The sequence below is a fragment of the Sipha flava genome, unplaced genomic scaffold (assembly GCF_003268045.1).
Source record: "Sipha flava isolate LNK unplaced genomic scaffold, YSA_version1 116_pilon_pilon, whole genome shotgun sequence".
NCBI classification, from domain to species: Eukaryota; Metazoa; Arthropoda; class Insecta; order Hemiptera; family Aphididae; genus Sipha; species Sipha flava.
Window position 1 is genome coordinate 91,495 of NW_020271740.1, and position 25,617 is coordinate 117,111.

At 29.4% G+C, this 25,617-nt stretch overlaps 2 protein-coding genes across 4 annotated transcripts; one reads left to right on the forward strand and one right to left on the reverse strand.

Moving 5' to 3' along the window:
* The first annotated feature begins 8,044 nt into the window (after positions 1–8,044).
* Positions 8,045–9,558, forward strand: LOC112692389. Its single transcript, XM_025567049.1, has 4 exons — positions 8,045–8,198; positions 8,686–8,949; positions 9,026–9,175; positions 9,247–9,558. Exons 1-4 carry the CDS (start codon positions 8,049–8,051, stop codon positions 9,466–9,468), a joined length of 786 nt encoding a protein of 261 aa, XP_025422834.1. The 5' UTR covers positions 8,045–8,048; the 3' UTR covers positions 9,469–9,558.
* Positions 9,559–14,455: 4,897 nt separating this feature from the next.
* LOC112692134 (pyruvate dehydrogenase (acetyl-transferring) kinase, mitochondrial) lies at positions 14,456–23,092 on the reverse strand. 3 transcript variants are annotated; one of them, XM_025566719.1, is made up of 9 exons: positions 22,091–23,092; positions 19,845–20,040; positions 17,802–18,012; positions 16,881–17,065; positions 16,646–16,813; positions 16,413–16,582; positions 15,512–15,626; positions 15,329–15,438; positions 14,456–14,877 (listed from the first exon to the last, which is right to left on the reverse strand). In XM_025566719.1, exons 2-9 carry the CDS (start codon positions 19,948–19,950, stop codon positions 14,731–14,733), a joined length of 1,212 nt encoding a protein of 403 aa, XP_025422504.1. In that variant the 5' UTR covers positions 19,951–20,040; positions 22,091–23,092; the 3' UTR covers positions 14,456–14,730. The 3 variants fall into 3 exon arrangements, with proteins under 3 accessions (XP_025422504.1, XP_025422495.1, XP_025422488.1); XM_025566710.1 differs by having other exon boundaries at positions 19,845–20,055; XM_025566703.1 differs by lacking the exon at positions 22,091–23,092 and having other exon boundaries at positions 19,845–20,354.
* Between the last annotated feature and the right edge of the window lie 2,525 nt (positions 23,093–25,617).

The following is a 25,617-nucleotide window of genomic DNA, read 5'->3' on the forward strand; positions in this document are numbered from 1 at the left end:
GGAAAGAGATTTCAAAAATGATTTATTTCAAACTATTCCGAATGCTGTTGCTGACAGTATTCATAATAGTTCCTCATGTGAATTTTGTAATACACCAAGTACACTAAATGGTGATACAATTTTACAAGAGCCACTATTACTATTGACTGAAAAAAATACTTGCTCTATTAGTGACAATTATGTTCCTGATAATAATAAAGTCTCTAATTGTCTTACACACATTGATGTTAATGATGGCCCGGAAGATAAAAATAATTTAAACCAAATGACTGAAACTGAACAAATCAAAACTATAAATGATAAAATATGTTCCATACAAACTTCAACTGTTATTTTAGATAATTTAAAAAAACGAAAAACCTATTAAGAAAGTAATTAAGGAATTAAGTTGCTCCAAAGTTTTAAAAGAGAAAGACTATAAACATACAAATAGTTTAGATTCCGAATCAAGAAAATGTCAAAAACCTCCAATTCAATTATTTGAATTTAATATGTTTGAAGTCAAACAGGTAAATAATAAGAAAAAAGAACTTGTAATTGAAAACAAAAATTACAATGCTGAAAAAAATAATAATATACTCAAATCAAAGAAAAATCTTGTTGCAAGCAGTAGCAGTAATGTAAATGTTAAAGAATTAAATAAAAATGATATTTTAAAAGTTAAAGACAATTGTTATGAAGATTACCTTCATAAGAAAATAAGACTAAAAAGGAATTTAGATAGTACTGATGAGTATAAACATGGAGTTGATAAAAAATCTAGACAGCACAGTGATTTTAAAGAAGTTAAAATTAATGAAATAATTGATTCTGATAAGAAATTAAATGATGATAAAAAACAAAAAATTAATAAACAATTTGGGAATAAATCTATTGGAAATGGAATCGCCCAAGTAAATATAATACAAAAGGAAACAAGCGATACATCTGAAAGCCGTAAAAATAGAAAAATATCAAAAATTAATAAAATTGATTTATCGTCAAGTGACGATAAACAAAAGAAAATATGTATAAAAGACATTTCCTTACTACCAAAACTTGTAAATGATGAAACTAAAGAGCAACATAAAGCAAATCAAAATCACAAATATGAGACAGAAATAAAAAAAGAAGAAAAGAAAGATTTCAAAACTCTATGTCAGACAGACAATAAAAAACATATAATAAAAAATTCTACAAATGTTGGTAATGTCTTCATACCATATGTTTCAATGTATGATAAAGTGAAAGCTAGGTCTATGAAAAATTTACAAAAAAAAGATGAACAACGCCGTGTACAAATTTCTGAGAATTGCAAACAATTGAAGCAAAAAACAAAAAAAAAAAATGTAGCTGTCACTCTTGATAAAAGTTTTATAAGTTCAGATCGTTGTCTTAGAAGTTCATCTCGAAAAAAAATGTTTGTAAAATCATATTACTATAGTCTATAAAGTGGTAATCATTTTCATCAAGTAAATGAATAACGAAGAAAGTTCTTTTGGAGACTAAATTGTCATAAAAACATTGATAACTATTAAAACTAATGTGCCTAATTATTGCTATGATGCAAATAAACAATGCAAAAATTAAAAATAAGTGATTACTTGCTTTATTTCTATTAGGTAAATTATATATTTAATAATATTACATATTTAAGAGTTTAAATTATAATTAACGTAAGGATTTTGCATAGGAGCATATATAATATTATTGTGTATGTATTTCTATTAATAATATATATACTAAAAAATATGAATTCCTTTAAATAAGTGTTTAAGTAATCATTATTTTGTATGAAATGTTTTATTAAATTTATATAAATATTTAATTCATACATTTTATCAAGCTGTATTTTAATCATTTTTATTATATATATTTTTTTTTTTTTTTGTTAATACCTATAATTATTGTAATTATTTATAGCTATTTGATGAAAGAAATTTTAGTATTTAATTTAATGTTGTGTTCTTTGGTAGCATTAAAATTAATTAAATTATATAACAGGCTACAGTGCTATTTTCCAAATACTGACTAATGACTAATTATGTTTATAAACTTTATTTTTTAGTTATATGTTAATAGAATATCCATACAATTATTAATTATTGTAATTTATTCTTTGATATTTTTTGTTTTGTAGTTTTTTTTTTTAATCTCAAACCTGTTTTATAATTAGATTATTTGTTATGAATAATTAATATTTTTAATTTTACACTAAACCAAAACAAAATAGGTATCTCAACAATTTTGAACTATATCTACTGAATACTGAATAATAAGTAGATATTTTTTAATATTGACTTTAACACCGTAACTTATACTATTTTTTTTATAATTTTCTACTTCTATTGGTACCTTGTAAATATCATTGAAAATTTTGTATTTATATGAGACAAATATTATATAAACGTTTTTAATTAATAAAACTGATAATATTAAATAAAACTGTTAATAGTTAATAAATATAATTGAAAGAAAAAATATTTTTTACTTTTCAGAGAATCATATAGATTTTATTATAATTGCATTGGATTCTATACTTTATCTGAAAAATACTTAAGTATAATTTTTAAACTGTAAAATTACTGAATAAATGTTAAGCTAGCGTGTAGTTTATATTTTATCAGAAAAATATTACAACTGTGGATGAAAATCTATGATTATTTATATACTTCTAGTTCTACTAAGATATAACAGCCTTCGATGGTATTTTCTTAGTACAATGAAACTGTCTGAATATGTGTGATATTACATGTAACAATTTCCATAACTAACATCTAGGTAAAAATAAAAATGACGTTCTTTTAATATAACAACTTATTGTGAGTGTACATTTTGAATATCTAACATTACACAATATATTAATATCAATATGATGATAAGAAACAGTATTCCTTAAGTATTCAGTAAATAACTTTAGAATTAATATTGAATTGTTGAATTTATTAAAGGTAAAATTAATCATGCTGATGAATAACATTCAAAATATTAAATTTCACCAATGCATATATACATGATATGCATACGCATAACCAACATTTAAAGCCCAACCTGCAAAAAATTCTGTCTTACATAAAAGTGACCTGAATGCTTTTAGATTGCATTATGTGTTGATTTCACACAGAACTCAAAAACAAGATTATGTTGAGATTAACAAATATTATTTAATTACACACAATATTTACAACATTCAATTATAAAATTAGCTCTCAACATGGCCGGTGGCAATAGAGGTATGGTGGATCGTCCCCCCCCCCCCCCACTGATGAATTTTTTGTAATTATCAGTTGGCAATTACAGGGAGCCGTTGTCCGTTAAAAATGATACTTTTTGAAAAAAATAAAAATATTTAATATAGGAACGGGTCCCGGCAGTCGGCAGTTGAGAATTTACCGATTTAGAAATCTAAATACTGCCGACTGATATTGTCGGCTAAGGAGTATGGACCCGTATTATAACACTAATATAAAACTGATGATATAAAAAACGCTTTTACGTTATTTTCTCCTAGTTCTGATATGCATGGGTGTCACTAGATTCCACATTTTGTGGTGGAAAAATTTATTTTTAAAAAGTGAAAAAAATAATTTTTTATAGGTTTACCTAGCTAACCTCTTCTACATAAATCTCGGAATGACGTATAGAATATATGTTACCGGAAATGTTGACATTTAAGAAAAGATGACTAGTAGCGGAAGGAAATGATATCATTAGACAATGATCCCTTTTCAGTGCCTATAATAAAAAAAAAAAATAATTATAATGAATCTCTATTATGCGTTCAAATACGATGATGATTAATATGCTATAAAAATACTAAATTAATTCTAACATAGCTTGTATAAATCTTCTTTAACTTCAGTTATAACCGCTAGTACATTTCTCAGCGATCCATACATCAGGCCTACATCAGGAATGCTCAGCCGTACTGTAGTTCCAACACTAAGTTCATCATATTTTTTATTCGATGTTTCAATCATTTTTTTGAGACTGTTTTTCTAAATTTTACGCAGATGATTGACGTGCATTCAGTATATTTTGTTTCTGTTGATAAACTAAATAAAAATATTATAGTTAGTAAATTATATTTAAATATATTAAACTATAACGTTTTTTTTTACCAAGTTCAAAGTCATTAGTAATCGATTCATTTTCTTCGACTTTTTCGTCTTCATTTGACTTTAAAATACTTTCTATATCTTACTCAGATTTCAAAGAGCCGATTTCATCTATTAGTAAACCAATTGATATAATACCTAAACGAGCTGGATAACCAAACATTGCCTCATAAGGTGATCGACCTATACCTTAAAAGAAACACATAAATCCTGTACTTTTATTTTAAAAATTAATTATATATCATACCAGAGTGAAAAGCTCTGATGATTTTTTATAACAGTCGGTACAAAGACTCGAAAAAATCATTATTATTTCTTTTGTTATATTACAATACTTTAATTTTATTTCAGCCATCATACGGTCGTGGCCACTGTGACCGATAGCTATGTGCGTAGAGTGAAGAATATCGAATAGCTCTTCGTTTTTAACGTAATAACGTATACCGTCATTATCATGGTTCATAGCTTTAATTAAGCGCTCTTTATCATTTATTAAAATAACATCGTACTTACAAATATTTCTATAATCTCTCTTACATTTTTTTTTTAATCTTGGATAGTTTTACATCTTCCATACGACGATCGTATTTCTCATTATTCATGAACGATTTGTTGTCATCACGCTTATCGCCAATTAGTAATAAAATTGCTTTATTAAATTCATTTCGCATTTTATTGAGATCCATTTTTAACAAACGCACTGAATGTATAAATAACAAATACGTACTGTACTAAGAAGAACACACTACTAAAAGTGGTATACTGCATGTACAGGTTAGGGAAACTTTTAATAAAACACATAAAGATTGAGATAAATATATGCGATATGCGATAGACATTTTCCACTCGACCATTTTATCGATAGGTGACGATTACGGGTTTTAGTATGTCGCCGCTACGAGTTAGTTATCGTTCTAATAGTTATATTGTAAAGCCGGTCCCATATGACTTGCAACATCATGAGTTCCAATGCTTTCGTGTAAGAAAGTAAAGCGTGATAACATTGCCTAATAAACTACAAAAATGATTACAATTCCTAGGCAATGATATAATTTCCTTCCGCTATTAGGAATTGTCATCCTTTCCTAAAATGTCAACATTTCCGGTAACATATACACTGCCTTATCGTCCTTGACTTACCACAAAATATAATTATTTTGGATACAATCACAATAATATAGTCTATGTACATACATGAATAATAAACACCGAATATATTTTTAAAATCTATGACTTTTTTTGAGGTAGCAAAAAGATATTCTTGCTACACCACAAAAATGTTTGGGGTAGCATAGATACCCCTTAGTGACGCCTATGCTCATATGTCAAAAGTAAGCGATTTTGATGGAAATTTGTGTGAAGTTAATATATTGAGACAAAAAACAAATTATTGTAAAACACTGAATGAAATTATAAGCTAAAAGCTGTTATACCAACAGCTAATTATTTATGTAGACTTGCATTCACATCATCAGTTTCTGCTGCGTCTAACGAAAGGGTATTTAGTGTTCTTAAGTTGATAAAAAATCATGTAAGAACAACCATGACTGATAAGCGTTTGAACCAAGGCCGTAACTGTGGGAATCCAGGGGTCCGGACACCCCCCCCCCCGAAATTTTCAAAAGTAGAAAAATTTTAGCGGTGAATATAGTTTATTAACTATAAATTGTATTAAATAATAATGTTAGACCCCCCCGAAATTGTTTTCCAGTTACAGCCTTGGTTTGAACAACTTACTTATACTCAACACTTCTAAGGATATATTCGACAATATAAACATGAGTGCAATAATAAAAAATGGACAACTTTAAAAAAACGCATAATTGTATACATTTTGTTGGAAGTAGGTATTTTAAATAGGTATATATATTTTTTTTACGAGTTAATAATATGTATGATTATTTATGTTTTACTATGACTATTTAATTGTTATAAATGTTTTTTTATTTTATTAGATTTTACACTTTCAATTTATAATAAGTTAATTAATTAATAAGTAATTACACGTGTAACATGGCAGTGTAATAAACGTTTTTTATACAAAATATTAATTATTAAATTTGTTTATAACACATAATAAATAAATGTGAAATACAATATTTATATTTTATATCATATTACAGGTAATCTGGTAATTTTTTTGTTAAATACGATGTACCTACTGCCATCAGCCGTCTGCTAAATTAAAAAATTTCTTATTATTTACTTAATTTTTTGAGTTATTGACAAACACTGATTGATTTATATTCGTACACGACTTATTAATTAGATTTTAAAATAGTTTCGACAACCTTGTATCTTTAGGCTGCATCCAAGTTGCGGTCAGAGACGATTTTTTGAGATAAGGACATATAACAGTTGCGATCCCGCGAATTGTAGGTAATATCCTAGTTGCGGTCATATACCTATTACTTGTCTGTAAAGTTTGTAAATAAAATAAATAAAATTGTATAGCCCAATAGTACAATCATAGACGAAACTAGACATTTTTATTAGGTCAGGCCAAATAAAAAATGTAAAAAGTATTATTACGCAAAATTAACTATTATTTTCTATAATATAATTATAAAAACAAACGTCAAATGTCTAAATTAAACAATAATTAATAAAACCGATTATTCGAATACATATAATAGACTTATTATGTTCTACTATAATCCATATTTGTACCAATTGTACCTTAATACTATATTATATCATATTATTATATGAAAAGTTTAAACATTATTTATATAATACCTATTAATAAATATAATACAAATTATTTCATGGCGATCACCGCTCGTATAATCACTATCACAACGATATTTTTTAACCTCGCATGTTTATCTCGAACGAGCAATGGGCTACGTCGGAATTTCCAGAATTATTTTCGTAATTTTCATTATCTATATTACGAAAAATATAAATTATATTATAGTATATTATATTATGTTTAGATGCATATACATAAGTATTGTAACCTATCGTTTCGCCGCATTTTGTATGTTCATAAGTTTACTGTCGCTACAAACGTTACGTTGCTTACGTTAACTAAGGTGTGTATTATGATTAATAATATTTGTATGTACATTTAGTTTTTTTTCAATAAAAAGTATATTTATTGATTATTAATTTATTTGTATGCAAATGTAGGTATAAGTATTATTATTATAGACAGAAAATTTTTAAATCGCACAGGGTAGCAAAATACCTAAGGCCGGTCCTGCATGGATATAAAAACTAAAGTAGCTCATATATACCTTTTTTTTTTTCGTTATTGTCTAATAAATTGCCTTGTAATACGTACAAGACTGTACTAGACCACCTCAAAGGTTGTTTGTCTGACTATATCCCAAATAAAGTCTTCAGTGATTTCGAACCTACACAATAAAAATAGTGTAGACAGTCCAAAGTCTGTTTATAAAATGGAAAGGAAAATATTGAAACTTTTTTGTAAATAAAATAGCATGGCAGTGGCGTATTTAGGGAGGGGCCCATAGGGGCCCGGGCCCCCCCCCTTGGCCCGTGTAGTACATATTATAATAGTATAACACAATACTACTCAGTAATCGACACTCGTATTATACTTTAATACTTTATAATGTATGATTAAATAATGATTTGATATGAAAACCAAAATAAAAATAGTAAATTGTTAATTCGCATTATTTTGCAATACCCAGTAAAATATAAATAGCAAAAGATAAAATCGATAATGGATTATCGTATCTAGATTCTAGATTAGACTGTTTCTCTGGAACCGTTCGATACCGCACACGCGTTGCTCAGTTTCAGTTGCTGTTTAATTGCCGATAAAACACAATATAGTGTGATCCTAGTCTAATCGTGTAGTTGTGAATAACGTATTCTTTTACTTGTCAATGCATTGTTTATAAGTTATAACTTAACTATCTACTTGTGTATATATTTTAATATTTGTATAAATTGACAACCGAATTTAAAAATAATATGCAACAAAATAAAAGAACATCGAAGATAACTAATTTTTTTAACTCAACACAAAAAAAAATTAAAACAGAATCTAACGACGTCGTGGATGACGGACAGCAGCAGTCACAGTCTGACTCACAGAGACTAATTTCAACGGAAATCAAGAAGGTATTATATTATAAAATAAATAAGCAAGACTGTAGGTATATACGCTATACGTATTGTCGCAATGATACTATTGTGTAGTATTTGAGTAATATGACGTTTAGTTTTTCAAATATTAAAAATCTTAATGTCTCAGAGATTGCGCTAAAGAAATATTAGAGCTGCACATACTTTTTGTTTTACAGAAGTATAAAAAATTGATCATTATCATATTATAATCATAATATTAATTATGGAATAGCATGGACATAGCAGTTTTAACAAAAATAAAATAATACAAATTATTGTTTTTATTTTAAAAAGTTTAATAATATGACACCACTCATGTATAGAATTATAATAATTATTAAAACACAGTTTTCATCAAATATAAATTTTAAAACTTATAGAAAACCTTGTATTAAATTTTCAATTCTTAGCTATGAATACTAAAAATGTAGGTTTAATTAGTATTGTAATATGTAATACGCTTTTGTTATTATTATTTTAGAAATCAGGGCATTTGTATGATATTGCCAATTTTGTGGTCAAACACACTTTACAGTCTTCTGAAATATTTAATTGTTTGAAATTGACTTGGATACCCGACCCAAAGTATGATTTTCCTATACATGCAGAAGGCAAACATAGCAGAAAATTTCAATATAAGTATTTAGAAATATTTCCATGGTTAGCTTATAGTGAGATTAATAAAGGAGCCTATTGCAAATGGTGTGTTGTATTTGCTTTTTCAGGCGGTGGATCAGGCAACCAGGTATATTACACAGAAAAAAATAACTATTTCCCTTGATTATTTATAAATATAATAATTTTATAATTATTTCTTGTAGTCGTTAAAGAATCTAGTAAGAGAGCCGATGACCAAGTATAAGAATGCAATGGCTGATTTAAATGAACATTCTAAAACCAATTATCATATGATCTCTAGTCAAAGGGCAAAAGACTTCTTAAAAAACTATGAAAATGGAGACCAAACAGCGGTAAACGTACTTCTCAGCAATCAAAAAAGCACTGCGAAGATCTTTTTTCGAACATTAAAACACTTTTACAGTTGTTCTCCACACTACCAGTTACTTCTGCCACTCCAGAACGCACGTTTTCTACTCTTAAAAGAATAAAAACTTACCTGAGATCAACAATATCCCAAGAAAGGCTAAATGGTTTGGCTTTAACAAACATTAATAAGGAAGTAAATGTAACTATGGAGGAAATAGCACAAGATTTCATAAAAATCTCCGCCAGGAGAATGCAATTACAAGACTGGTCAAAATAATAAACATTACTTAAATTGTACATGCTTTAATATAAGTACTTCAATTGTCTTAATCTTAATTAAATATAAAATATAATATACTAAAACGTATGATTTTGGCGTTATATCTGGTGGGCCCCTCCCTTGAGAGATTTCTGGCTACGCCACTGTAGCATGGTATATACCATATATACTAGATATATATTTTGAGTGACCACAACTAGTATGTAACCTTTTTGTTGGGTGACCGCAACTAGTACGTAATTTTTGATTTTAACCGCAATTAGTATACACCGTATCTTTACATCTGTATGAAGTACAAGTAACAAATATTTTAACTATGCATAAAATGGTTTAAAATGTTTTAATTCTATATTTTGTTTTTGTTTTAACTATTTTACTTCACTTTAACACAGCAAAACCAGGAATTTTTATACTTCACGTAGTTTTTTTTTAGAAATTATGAGTCGGCATAAATTAAATTTCAATCGGCAATACTTGATCTCACACCCCCCCCCTTCCTACAAAATTGTATAACGCTGGCCTTGGCTCTCAACCATTTACGAACGGTTATTATGATCCAATATATTGGTAAATGTTTTGTTCGAAATTGTCCCTTTTTAGAGTCAATTGAACCGGTCCGTGAATAGGGCAGACGCTTTAGACAATTTTAGAGATTCCTATCTCTCCCTACATGCCATCACGGTCCGCGTACGTATCGACGGCAGTGGTCAAACGTTCTGTTGAACTTTAACTTTAGCGGTGGATCCGTGATGTATTTTTGGTGCGTGGTACAAGACGTCCGGTTTCAATTGCCAGAAGAAACAGAATGTTTTTATACGTCCGTCGTTGGACCTGTTCATGGCACCACTGCCTTCGGCGACTTCGTTAACCACAATCACCGGTGATCTTGTTCATAGCCATTGTGTGACCCTCGGTAATCCGTTAATGTTATCGTCGATTCAATCAACTTTTCTATGCAACAATATCCGAACAATCGCTAGCAACAGCTGATCGTCCCCGACTCTGGTATTATCATTTGTTATCAGGACTGGGATTTGTACATTTATACATTCTTTTACATATCTACTACATTAATTTCGATTGTAATTCAATGAATAAAAATTGTGGCGTCCCGCGTATTTAGATAACAATAGTACTATAAACACACTGTGTGATAACTAATAATAGTGTGGAACAATCACCACCATACATGGAAACAAATAAATGATTAAAAGGAGAACATCACATACTCGTCATTCTAATAAGGAAATATTAACCAACAGCTTATTTAATTATTGTACTTAGAATAGTTTTGGACAGTATCAATAAATCACTTAACCATAACTAGTATTAATTATTAACAACATCCACCTACATGCTAGTATTGAACAGACTGAGCGAATAACTGAGATTCGATCGATCAGTTGGCACGCAACAAAATAAACAATTATTTCAAAAAGCTCCAAGTAGAATTAAAATATCCAAAGTAACTATCAAAATATCTCGCTTCTTCCAAAGCTAATAAAATCAAGGAGAGGGGATATGATTACAAACCGTAAATTATTATTCAAAATATTATGATGAATTAAGAATATGGTATCTATGTTGGATTCTGAACATGCAGCATCAATTACCAAGGGAAAACAAATTTTTCAGAGAGCTAATAATAAAGTCTGCTCCATTATATAATGTATCTAATTTTAGTTTTTTAGGGCAAATCAATATCTAAGTTAAAAAAACACCAAAATTCCGTTTAAGTGGATTACACACTTGGCGATTCGAACGCACGTCTCCATGCGTTTCAAACGTCGCGATTTTAAGACGCAAACGCGTACTCCTTACACATTAGACGTGTGTCGATGCGTTTTTCTACGTTTTCCTAAGGCCTACACGCGGGAAACATGTAAATACGCCTCTGAGAATATCTAAGTTAGTTAGATTCTAAATTCAAATAATTAAATTTGTTAATGAAAATAACTTACCTATATTCCATATAGATTCCTCCTTCGATACCTCATTAATAAATGATTCATTATCAAACATATTTGAAAATTTTCAAATACGTAGGTACAAACAAATATGCAGTGGCGGCACGTGCGTAGGTGCGCAGGTGCAAGCGCACCACATGCCATTTTATCAAAATAGTATTTTTTATTTTTTAAAACTTAACGTTGTAAATTGTTTTTTTTTTAAATATCGGGTGTGCTATTAAAAAAAAAAAAAAATTATTCAACTATGTTTTTCGGTAAAGAACTATTATATCGTGAACATATTATTGCTCCTAAAGTAAAACAGTTATGCAAAATGCACACATCAATCACTGACAGCACCGCATGCCTGTATAAAATACGTATGGTTAACGAGTGTGAGGGGGTCGCTAAATACAAGGCAACTCGGTGCGCAGTTACTACTGCGAACCGATTTAAAAAAAAACGTTATCTACGACTAATTTTGAGGGTTTTCCATTTGTAATCTGATTTCTGTACCAAATGGTCGATATTATTTCATAATATAATAATAGTATATATAAGATAAAATAAAAGATACATTATTTTAAACCAGTAAAAACATGTTACATCATAGTAAATGCTTTTTAGTTATTACTTTGTGCACCACCTATTTTTAACACTACGAGTCGCCACTGCAAATATGTAAATGCTAAATTCTTAAGTATTAAACTTAAGTAACAACAACTAACTACCTGGGTAACAAGTAACAACTTAGAATAAGGAACTTCGTAAACTATAAGTATACGAATACGACAACTGTTGTAGACAAATTATGAATGAACGTAAATAAACGAGGGGCAATCGCAGCGTTTAAATGATCCGTGTGTATTGAAACGCCGGAAATGCATTGGAAATACATTGGGAAAATAATGTTTAATTATAGTTGCAAATTGCGACCGAACGCACAAAATTAAACACGAGCGTTTCGGTGCGTCCGAACGCAACCGAATGCGCGTCTAATTTACGTGTGTGAGTAAACCCATGTATAAGTACATATTTAATTTTGAGCGATTAATCACGACGTTCGAAACGCACAGAGACGTGCGTTCGAATCGCCTAGTGTGTAATCCACTTAAGTGAAAACTTAAAAAATTATTGATTTATCAATTTCAAAAATTAATGAATCAGAGGGTCCAGCTGGACTATTAAAGAATAAATGAATGCTGTTATAAATAAAAATTGAGAACTGAAATCCATTAAATATTTAGGAAACATTCTTTGTGGTATTGCAAATGAAGACACGATCGAGCTAAATTTTTCGTCTAGTGAAATAAGAGCAATAAAATATGCACCAATAACATCTTGTGGTGTGGAACGCTCTTTTAGTAGGTATAAGTCAGTGTTAAGACCAAGTCCCTCTTGATATTAATTGTAACGAATGAGAATCAGTGGACAATGGTATTGGATTACCAATCAATTAATTTAGTTTGAATTCATTTTTTCTTAAGTTTGAACATATCTTACTATTTATATATTTATTAGTTTATTCGACACATGAACAAAAACATGAATATATTTAAGAAAAGAAGTAGTAAAATAAAAACAAATTAGGTACCTAAATGTGAAATAATTATAATTAATACAATAATTAATTTTCATAATATATTATATTTTAACATAAAATAATGCTGACAGTAAAATTTACTTGTAGGAAAACCATTTAAAAATATTTGTGTTAGCAAAAGATAAACTAACCCAAAATATTATGTACCAATTATCATATAGTTAAATTAAAATTATGCAATTTTATATTTAAAAAAAAATAAAAACAATTATTAAAAATTAATACGAGGAGCTTGATAAATCAGCAGGTGGATAGTAAATAAAAACATAAAATTAATATCAATTTTTCTTTGGAATCCCCATGAATTGAATTATAATAATTAATGAATATTTTTGAAGATAAAATATAATGTACATGAAATTAATAAACACAATTTTTTACAGTCAAACAATGGATATTTATTATAATCATTTCTTACTCTCATTATTTATATTAATTGTAATACAATATTGTTTTAATTTTTCTTATAAAAGAGTATCAAACAGTACATTTTATTATACATTTACAAAATTCACACTATTTTATACTCATAAAAAGACCCTAAATATTTATAACTAATTATACCTGAAACATAAATAAAATTAATTTACATCAACTAAAAATTCAATAATAATTCATATTAGTTTTTAAGATTTTTTTTTACTATGTTTACTAACCAATATAGTTTAACATCTATGGCATTTATATTACATCAAATTAATATAAATACAACAGAAGTTGTATGCATAATTGCATAATTTTGTGCTTATCTGTACCAAAACAATGTAGAGAATATACTAAGGAGAATTTAATAATTATAATGTAAAATCAACAAAAAATTCATCATTTTTAAAAACTGACTAAATTATAAATTTATAAAATAAAATATCAGGTATATTGTTAGAAATAATTGAAAAAGTAACGAATAAACATTAGTATTTAATTTATTTTTTAATTCAATTAATTTTTTTACTTTCACTATTTATTTAAATAATGTTCAGCAATAATTTCATAAAATTAGTTGATTAAATGAAAAAAAAAAGGTATAAAGAACTATCAGAAACACTTGTAACACAAATATAAATTTAAAAAAAAAACTAAACAAGTATATTAATGTAAACCAAATGGATTTTAAATTAAATAAAGTAATCTAAAAATATACAAGAACTGACTTAATCTGAGTTTGTAAATTATAAATGAAATAATTTCAGGAACGTAACGTTTGTATAATTTGGTACAGAAAACTAGTATACATATTTTTATATATTATAAATAATTGAAATAAGTCTCAACATTTTTTTGTTATGTTCCAATGTATGATATAAAATGCTTAAGATCCTAAAATTATATTAATGTCAATCATTAAATCAGTTTTATTATTAATTCTATATTATTCACTTAAATGTATACATTCATTTTTAATCATAACACTAAATACAACTATAATTGATATCCGTGTAATAAAATAATAAATTCAAAATTTCTATAACCATAATAAATAACCTGAATTTAGTCTCAATTATACATTTATTTAATGACCTAGTACTCAAAAGTATTGAGAAAATATAGGAATTATGTCCCTGAATATACCATGTTATTATTTAGGAAAAATTTCTACATTCTAAAATTAAAAATAACTAAAATAATTAAAAAAAAAAAAAAAACATTCTTATACTTTAAGTTAGTGTATAAATGGTGACTAAATAATTTCAAATAATCAGTTTGTATTTATTGAGTTTGAGTGAATTGTGTTTGACTGATAGGTGAATGATGGCAAGTATTTCTCCAGTCTACAGTATGATCGGTTGTTTTATAAAACTTGGTAGACATCTTATTGTAGATTGGCAACAACTCATTAGCCTCAGTTGATAAAGCCTAAAAATGATTACATTTTAAAATTCATACACAAATGTATTCAACAGGTAGTAATATCCATAAAAATTTTATTTCTAAGGATAGAACAATAAATAATAAATAGATAGTTAATGTATATTAGGATTCCAAAAATTAGAATGAATAAAAGAGTTTTATTAATTTATCCTAATTTTTTTTTTTATTAGGTAAATTTTGTGTTACATAATTCCTAATATAAATTGTGAGTATTACATAAAATTTTACCTTAAAAAAAAAAAAAAAAGAATCTACTGAATATTTTAATAAATTGAATGCACTCAAGAAATACATTTTTAAAAATATAATCATTCATATTAATATTTCCAGAGTAATTTATTGGAAAAAATTCAGTATTACTGAACATTATGATTAAATGGAACTTTTATTTATACTCTTATTAAAATTTAGCTTTCATCAATACAATATTTCTTACTTTCAAGTAAATAATGGCATCAGTTCCAAATCCATCACAAGATAACAACACTAAATCACCATGTAAGTATCTGGCGTAAAGTCTAGATATAGGCAGTCCATAACCATAACCTAAAATGTCAACAACACTGTAAAAATCTACATTCATTTCAATATTAAATAGTAACTAATAAAAAATACTTTCCTGCTAATGGCACTGTATGTGCATCTGACTTTGAAGGCTGTGGTGCAGTAGAATACATGTAATGAAACATTCGTTCACTCAAACTTCTAGGAATACCACCACCTTGGTCAGAAACCTAAACAGCATGAAATGTATGATTTTCTAGTTGAATATATATATACATAGAAGACAATTGTATATATTAGTTAGTAGCAAATTTTAATGTTGTTTTATTTTATTGTATAATCAATCAAATACCATTATAATATAGAATAATTCAGTGTTTTAGCATTAATCCATAAAATTTGACTAAAATTATTTATTATACTATAATAGATCTAATAAATTTAGTATATTAATCAATGTCAGTCAAAAATACCAAAACTATTGAAAACTAAAAATTAAGATATACTGAGTGGATTACGTAGCTTAGTTTAAAAATAATTATTTTAATCAAACACTTTTATATTTATGTCAATACATAATTATTTAAATTGAAATTATACTAAAGAATGACTGAAGAATGTTTTATTATTTTCACAAATAATTGCATATTTTTATAAATGTATATATACTTTATATATTATATGTATATATATACATAATAAAATAATGATACATCTAAATGTATGAGTTAATATTTCTTCAACTAGTGATAGTTAAAAAATTAAAAAATGAGTAATATTTCAATAAAATATTTGCATGAAACTATTTATGATAAATTATGAAAATAATTATATTTAATATGATTTCAAACTTAGAAATATTTGAATTAATTTTGTATATTTACAGCCAAAAAAATGTCTAATAACTTTAATAAACTGTGTATTATATTTAAATAAATAAGTACATAATATTTTATTACCAACAATATTAAATCACTTTAATGTTTAAGAAGAATATTCTAAATTAGTAAACTTACTTTAACACAGACATCTTCTTTTCCTTTTACGATTGTCACAAGTAATGGTGGCAATTCATCAGTCTTATGGTGCTCAACAATAGCTCTCATTGAGTTTTTAAATAATTCAAAAAGCATATGATACAAATGTGATGGTACATAAATTATTTTTATTGGCTCATTATCACCATCTATAAAATAAATAAAATTTAATAATATTTTCAACTATTAATATTCTATAGTGTTGTACTAACCAATACTTTTACAGATTTGTAATTCAGGTGAGGTCAAATAATATTGATCACACAAAAATCTAGCATTCTCATATGCATCTTTAACAACACTTATCACATCGCAATATGGATCAATACATCCAATATGTTGATGATGGTTACGATTGATATGATCACTAAATAATAATGCTTTAAAATAAATTAATAAATTGTTAAAATCCATTAACTGTTTAAAAAAATAGATTTAAAAACTTACTATGTTGATTGATAAGCATACGAATACCAATGCGAGACATATAAAAACGGTCTAAAAAATATTGAATGCTATTTTCAGTATGTAAATCGATTTCATGTGAATCTTTCAGCTCCATTACTCCTTGAGCCATTGTTTGAACTACATCAGAATGCCGATTACGAATTTTTACCAATATTTCACAAAATCTAAATTATTTGTAAAACAAAGGTTCAATTAAAATACTTTTAGTATTTATAGTTTGAAAGAAAATATAGTCTCCATAGACTTAACTAATATACAATAGGTAATTATTTGTTAAGATAAATTATGAAAATATTATGACAATAATATAATATATTATTTATTTTATTTATTATTTATTACTCATATTATGAGTATTCTAAGTATTATTTTACTTTGAAAATAAAATTTAAATTTATTACTTATAGACTTATACTTAGTTTTATTAGAATTATATATTTTAAATATGTACAAAAAATTATAAATGTAATAATCTCAAAAATCAATGATTTATGGAAAATTGTTATTAAATATAATAACACATAGTATTATAAATAAATATATATACTAAGATAAAATAAATATCATTAACATTTACTGAGCAACAATTAAAATATTTAAATTATTTAAATCAATTTAATTAATTTAGATATTCTTTTGAGACAAATAAATTGATTTTATTAATTATTAAATAAATTTGATTCTGTTCTTACAAACCACTTTTATAGTTAAGGTTGCATGATATTCAATATGCTATAAATATACTCGTAAAACTATATTACACATTTATTTATATTTTAAATTTATTTTTTATTGAATTTTATTTTTATTTATTAAACCAATAAAAACTAAATAAATAAAAGTATTTATTTGTAATTTATATTGATATAGAATTTTTTTTTAAGTTTTGTTTACACTTACTTGGTTAACGTTTCTTCAGTGCATCCATCATCAACTTCAAATTCAATCATTTCGTTAAAAGATTGTGTGTACCAATTATTCACTAAATTGACAGAAGGCATTTTCAATAAATTATCCGGTAACAAATGAATTTCTTTCATGATATTTGCTAATCTAACTGGAAGTTCTTTCTTTAAAAACTGATATGATTTTTGTTCACTAGCCTTTAAACCTATAATACATAATAGAAATTAACAACTTAAAAAAAATTTTTATCTACATTGTGTGTAATAATATATATTAAATTAACTTATATTAAGAAATATATGATAATAAGAATTTTTTTTTTCTCATGTAAGGTTAAAATATTTCTAATATTATTTTACCAATTTCTAATGTTTTTAAAATAAATCATTTTTTAAAGAGCTTTTAAATATAGGATCATTAACTACTCCTGCATGTTGTATTATATGGTAAGGATCAGTTGGATATAACTCATATTGGACAGGGTCGGATTTATGGGAAAGCCAACGTAACAATTTCCCTCCACTTGGGACTTTTTTTATCACAGATTATTTAATATTTTTTTTATATAAGTAGAGTATACATTATATATAGAACTTATATTATTAAATTATGACAGTATAATTGATCATTGTAATATTTATTGATTATTTGTGTTATCACTGAATTGTTTCAAGATAGATAAATATATTTGTTAAACATGTAACACATATAAAAAATGATATCTTACTATTATTACAATTATTTATTTTACTTTAATTGCTTTTTGTCAATACTTTGAATATAATTAAGCTATCAGTTGTAATATAAAATATATTTTATAAAATAATACCTATGATTTATTTTTACAACTTTGTAACTTAAATTATATCTATTAGCTAATATTTGTTTGACTATGTTTTCATCAATTCTGGAAAATGGTATTAATGGGATTAAAACTCTTTGAATTATCATTAAGATTCTAATATTTCTCCTTTCCTTAATGAGTTTCAGGCACCTACTACTGGTTATATAATGCATTTGTACTGTTTTTAACTAAAACACAATCTAGATAATTGGATAGGTTTCAAATCTTTGTTATTAGAATTGATAATATCTAAGTTATTAAGAATAAATTAATTGTATTTACATACTTAATAGTTTTTAATGACTCATTAAATGATAACAAAATCAAAATATTTTAACTATAGTTATTAAAATAAAATAAAAATTTATCTAGAAAGCAAATGATTAGAACCTATTTATATATAACTTAAAATTTATTTATTTATTTCTAGTTATTTGTTAGTGGAAATAATTTGATAGCAATACACGTAATACTTTATTACTCTACTCAATGATAAAATAAAAATTACATTCAAGTTTAAAAACATCTATTTAACACTATTAAAATTTTTTTTTTTTATTTAGCAAATATGCAATAACTCTTTAACAGTAATATAATGTTGTATTCCAGTATTAACTTTTTAGGTCAATAGAAAAGTAATTACCATTAACCTTCAGGTAATCGCTATTACTTAATCAGCTGTATATCTTGTACAATACTATAATAATAAAATCATCCTTGATAACATAAAAAACAAGTTTAAAATTAAGGGGAAATACATACTTGTACTGTAAAATTTTAATTTGTATCAGATTAAAAAGGAAAAGTTGAAAACAATTACATTCACACACATACAGTCACAGGCAAATATATATTATGTACATAATAAATAATTATATTATTTCTAGTACAAAATATATAATCCTTCAACATTAAGATAAAAAAAAAAACTAAACAATTCTTGATAATTTGATTATCTGATGGTGAATTACTTACTTGGAACATGTGCAAGTCAATTACAGATTGAAAAAATAGTTAAGCATGATTAAGATATTGCTTGATTTAACAAATAAGTAATATTTTACCACAAATATAACCAATAGTGGTGGGATACAGTTGACAAATTATTTCGTTTTAGAAAATCCGTTAAAATAACACTTAAATAAAGAAAAACCAAGTTGCCATGTAAGATTACGTAGGCGCGTCACACTCACCGAAATCGATGAACTGTTTGATGGACAGTGACGACGGGTTGAACTGCGAATAGTAGTCCACCATTTTCTCCAGGCTCTTGGCCAGTCTATAGCTGATGATTCTCATTTTTCGAGCTGGAGTTTCGATTGTCTTTTCCGGTCGGTCAATATTATTATCCGTTCGATTAACGAGTGTACGTGAGAGGAACAGTTACGACTACAGGTATAGCAGCTAATTAAATCAATTATTGCATCTCGATAATTTGATTATTGATAACAGTCGCAGCGATTATTATTATTATTTATTAAAGTGTACACACACACGCGCGTCCCGCTCGCTCGTGTACAATGAAAGTGCACACATAACGTTACACTTTACACTCGCACTCGAGGACGGCCGGGGGTGAGTAGGGAGGAGGAGATGGGGTTGGAGTGGATACTGAGGTGATAAGTGGAACGGGAACGAACGCGTATAGGATGGCCCCGGAACAGTCGCGGGACGACGGTGAAATAATAATAATAATAATAATAGTAATAGCAATTCGTCGTCCGTGGCGCCATCTCTCGAAAAACTACAAAGGCAGTTTATGTCCGTCATCGACGTACGAAAAAACATTTTCCTACGCGTGTGCGGTTCGACTTCGGCTTGATTTATTCACGTCGTACGAGGATGACCCGATGTCAACGTTCAAACACTCGCGCGCACGCACGCACGCACGCTTTCCTCGTGAACCCGGCCTTGTCTCGTACCGAGGTCGTACACCCCGCGGTCTCGGGAAGTTTGAAAAAAATTAAGTGAACTTTATCAAGAAAACTAACAGAGTCGAGTATAACGCCGAACAACTAGTTTTTGTTCGTGCGTGATTGACGATATTGTTTGGATCTAACGACGGTTGATTTCGTCGGGAAAAGTGTTTGCATCCGTTCGACGAGCGGGGCGAGTAGTAACGCTGGGGTTATTTTCCTTATCATCGTCGACGGCGGTCGTCGGTCGACTATGCATTCCGTTGAAAAACCAACGACGACTAGAGCCCTATTTATGGAGAGTGATTCGTCCGTACAACGAGTTGTTACGTTGTTCGGCCTACGGCGGGTTTTTTTAACACATGCGTCGTTAAATATAAATATTCTCCGATCATATTAATCGTTATTTTTCGTAACCGATCAACGAGAACTCCGCGGCGGTTCGATAAAATGGCGGTGTTCAACAGTGTTCGCGTACGAAACGGATGCAATTCGGACGGGGGTCCGTCGGATAATGATGCAATACCGATATTCAGTACGTCGCGACTGGTTCTCGGAACGTTTATCTTTCCGAAAACGTACGTGCTCCTCGGACGTCATCGTTGCGAGTGACGGCTACGATCGCTGACGCGACGCGCACTATAACAGTAGTTATGTTTCAAACGGATGCAAAGAGCACCGACGAGTGGAAAAACATTCGATAACAGCGTGAGAGAAACGACCTCATTCGTCCGTCTGTAATACAACCGATGCACTGTTCGGCCGACCCACATCGCGTTGGCGTAGACGCCGAGTAAACGGGAAAACGCCATGTAGGCATAAAAGTTCGACGCTTATTCGGCGAAACAATACACAGGACAGTAGCAAGGTTAGGTTAAGGGTTAGGGGCTACGCCCCGGGAGGGCGCAATAATAAAAAAATTGCAATTTAATTGTTACTTATAAGTAAAAGCAATATTACGTGTTTATAACTTAGGTATATAAGTTATAAATATTATTATGTTATACCTATTAAACCTATATTTTAATAAATTATTGATTTAAATAAAATTAACTAACGTTTAAGAAAAATCATTATTTATACTACATTTATATAAAAATATTGAGTTTTTTTGTGAATTTTTTTTTATAAATTAAAATACTTAAGGGCGTATTTTAAAGTTTCGCCCCGGTCGCAATGTTTGGTCGCTACAGCCCTGACGATACGTTATCACGGCTTGGTCGACACGAGCCAAATCGTCGTCGTCCCTCTTCCGCGACCCATGACGGGTAAGCGTTTCGGCGAGAACGGACGAGAAAAAAATGAGAATGTTGCGTCTTACGAAGCAGGTAAAGTCCGGGTGAAAAGCGTAACAAGTCGCACGAGTTGATCGTTCGCCGAGCCGCAGTGACGCTGCGAGAATGCCAACGATCAACTGTCGAATGAACGGCGCGCGCGTGCCGCACTCAAAAATAATAATAACAATAACAACCGTGTAGTGCTGTCACGCCGCCATGGCGACCAATTATTTGTTGTGTACGTACCGGATCCAATGTTCCGGCGGAAGATTCCGGATTCGGTCTGCTCCCGTTGCTGCTTACTGCTGACTGGCGGTGTCACTACGCGCACGCTCGTTCGCCGCCGTCTCGACCGTACGCCGCAGCCGCGGTGTAGAAGGAGGGACGCGTGGAGGTGGTACGGGTGTGCAGAGGGAGAAAGGAAATGAAAAAAAAAAATTACATCAACGTACCCGCTCCGATCCGAAGGACCGTCTCCGAGGACGCTGTCTCGCCCATATGGAGTATACGGCGTTCGGCGTTTGGTCGCACCGCACAAGTGGTTGCGTCCGCACGAGGTCCGCCCGTGGGCCCGGTCACCGTCACCCGTGCTATTAGAACGCGATCCCAACGACCGTCGCGAGTGGACTGTGCAATCCGGTTGCACCGAAGTCGAAGGTGTCTGAAGCGCTGCCCAACAATGTTCTCCCAGATGTTGCACTCCCGCGTTTTCGCGCTTACCGATATTATCGGTGTCGGTAGAAGTAAAATTATGTTGTTTTAAACGGACGGTTTTTTCGCGTTGACACCGAACCGATAAAAATAACGTCACGTTATCGGTGCACATGTCGGACAGTCGACCAGTAGATATCGGACGATATTTTTATCGTTCCGATTTCAATGACAAATACAAAGAGATGGTCGGTTTTCGCACATGATTTATGACATCGTCGTGCCGAAATAATGTTATCGATTTGTTCGTTATTTTGATGGTAAAGATAAACACGGATTTCGTGGTTCATTGGAGTTGGGATATTTGACTCAATTTAATGATTCAATTGACTTGACTCGGTTCATTCCAACGCCTTGATTTAGTGAGTCATCTCTTAATTCAATAAGGTCATATCAACTATACGTTTCATTTCAGATAATAATGATCAACATCAGTGAACTGCATAGTTCAATTGACATAACTCACTAGTAAAGAGCTAACAACATAATAGGATATTTGTTCACATCCGTGGGAGGGCTTAACATTCCCTATAAAATATGGCTTTCCCCAATAACGATAGTCTGTAAGTATTCCAGACCATTCTCGCATACCGAAAAATATAATAGAAATTATAAATATCATATATTAAAATATACAATTTATTTTGACGTCTAATGTTTGATTACGATCAAAGGGGCTTAAGCCCCTCCCCCCAATATCCACCTATAGCTGACAAAATTATAGTATTAAACTTATGGAACTGATAAGAACTATGAGGGAACATCACAAATATATACAATAATATGTCTATATATATATATGTGTATGTCTATTTATTCATCGAATTATTGAACTGAATCATTGAATTATGGTACACTGATTCAACTCATTTAGTTCATTTAAAAGAGTCGATTCTTTGAATCAACTCACTCACTACACATCCCTATACCATATAAACAAATATAAAATAACAAATATAGTTATTCAACATTTCAACAATTAATTATTATAATTTTTTTAAAAAATTTTCATTAATATTATTATTAAATGAGTTTTTCCTACGATATTCCAACTTTAATTGAATTGGTGGAATCTAGTGATTTGTAATATTTTGTTAAAATTTGTATAAAATTAACACATGTATCAACTTCTAACATAGGATGAACCCAATACCTCCTTGTTGAGGGTTTTATACCATATTCAAATTATATTTTTTCGAAGACACAACAATGCAAAATTTTGCACTTTTTTCATTGTTATTTATTTTAATTAATCAAAAATAATACTCATTCAAATTAGGTTATAGCATCGATTACAAATTCTATTATAATCAATGATTATACAAACTATGAACTAACATTTTACAAAACAGCGTACAAGTACAAACTGAGCACGAAAATCAGTGAATCAGAAATCGAAAATCAGGCGATATCGTTCCCCACAGCCGACGATAATATCGGTCGTAATGTGCAAGCAATATCTGATATCTTCCAATATCGACGACGATAATATCTTAGAGTGTGATTAAGTTCTTACAATACGTTTTATTTCGACACGCGAACAGATTTCGGTTCGCAATTTCGGTTGCTCGCGCCGGTAGCGATGGGAAACGTAAAACTGCTATGGGCGACATCATTTCAACGGCTCGTCTGTAGACCTTTGACATGCCCGTACGCTGTTGAAACGTGCCGTCGATAGACGCACGTACACAATACGCCGTGCCGAGAGACTTATTGGGACAGTTCATTATTTATCATTCGATATGCATAAAATAATGTATTTAAACGTTGGTGAACGATTACTTCGCTCGCGCAGTGTCATGTCTCGTCGTAAATCTACCATAATATGGATTTTTGCCCGTTCGCGAATCGTAGACATGTTGCATCGGCAACGTTTGACCTGAGAACCTTTGACACGGCACTGTACAATGTTCACGCATGTTATACATCATTGCTTTTTCTATACCATAGATTATTAACCTATTCTTGGCCATGGACCCCTTTAAAGCATAAAATATAATCACGGACCCCCCCTGCAAAAAAAAAATATATTTATAGGTAAATATAATAAATATAATTTTTATTATACGGTGACGGGTCAACAGAAGTGATAGGTTTCCGAGTTAAATTGAAATGCTCGTTAGATTGTATTGCCGTGTTATATTATTTTACGATTGCGATAGCTTTATATGGCATATAAGATTATTGTAATCTAAGTTTTATATTTAAAAACATTGTTGTCTTTCAAATGGCTTCCGAGTGTTTTAACAATTATAATTATCTTAAAAATTCTATCGAACAAAATTTATTTTTGGCTTATTTCAAAAAAACTTACAGCCACCCCGTGGACCACCGAGTAACCATCTACGGACCCCCGGTTAGAACCTATGTTCTATACGTTTCTGGTTATCGTCTGATGTATTCCAAAACTTTAATGACATTTTTCGATCTTTTATGCCTCCTATCACTTAGGTACGTATAAACGCGTACCTGACATAAACCCACACACACACACACACACACACACACATATATACGCACACAGGAACATACACGCATAAACAAGCAGTGCTTGAATTGGGGGGAGAGATCGATTACCTAGATTATCAGATATTATAGCGTACCCAGGGCCGTATAAGTGCTTAGGCACTCAGGCGCGGCTCCAAGGGGGGGCACTAGGGCCATGGCCCCCCAGGCTTTTCAAAAATTAAAATTGTTCAATACATTTTTATCCTTGTGAACTGTAAAATCCCAATTATTTAATTAGATACCTGCCTAAGAAATTAAATTTTGCCTAAAAAAAGATATGTAAAGTTAGATATGTGTATCATAATACAGGAACGTAGTCGGACTCTGTGTCTTAGTACTAATTTGGGGAAACTACTATTATCAGTTAATACTCAAAATTCCTCTCCCCCTGGTAAGTCTCTGAAGCCGCGTCTATAGACAAAATAATGCCTACAAAAATATGTGAGTATGGCTTTTTTGTATTTTTTTTTTACTATCATAAATTGATATACACAATGGTCACGAATTTACACGTTTGTAAAGTTTGTACACTGGTAAAATATTATGTATAAGAA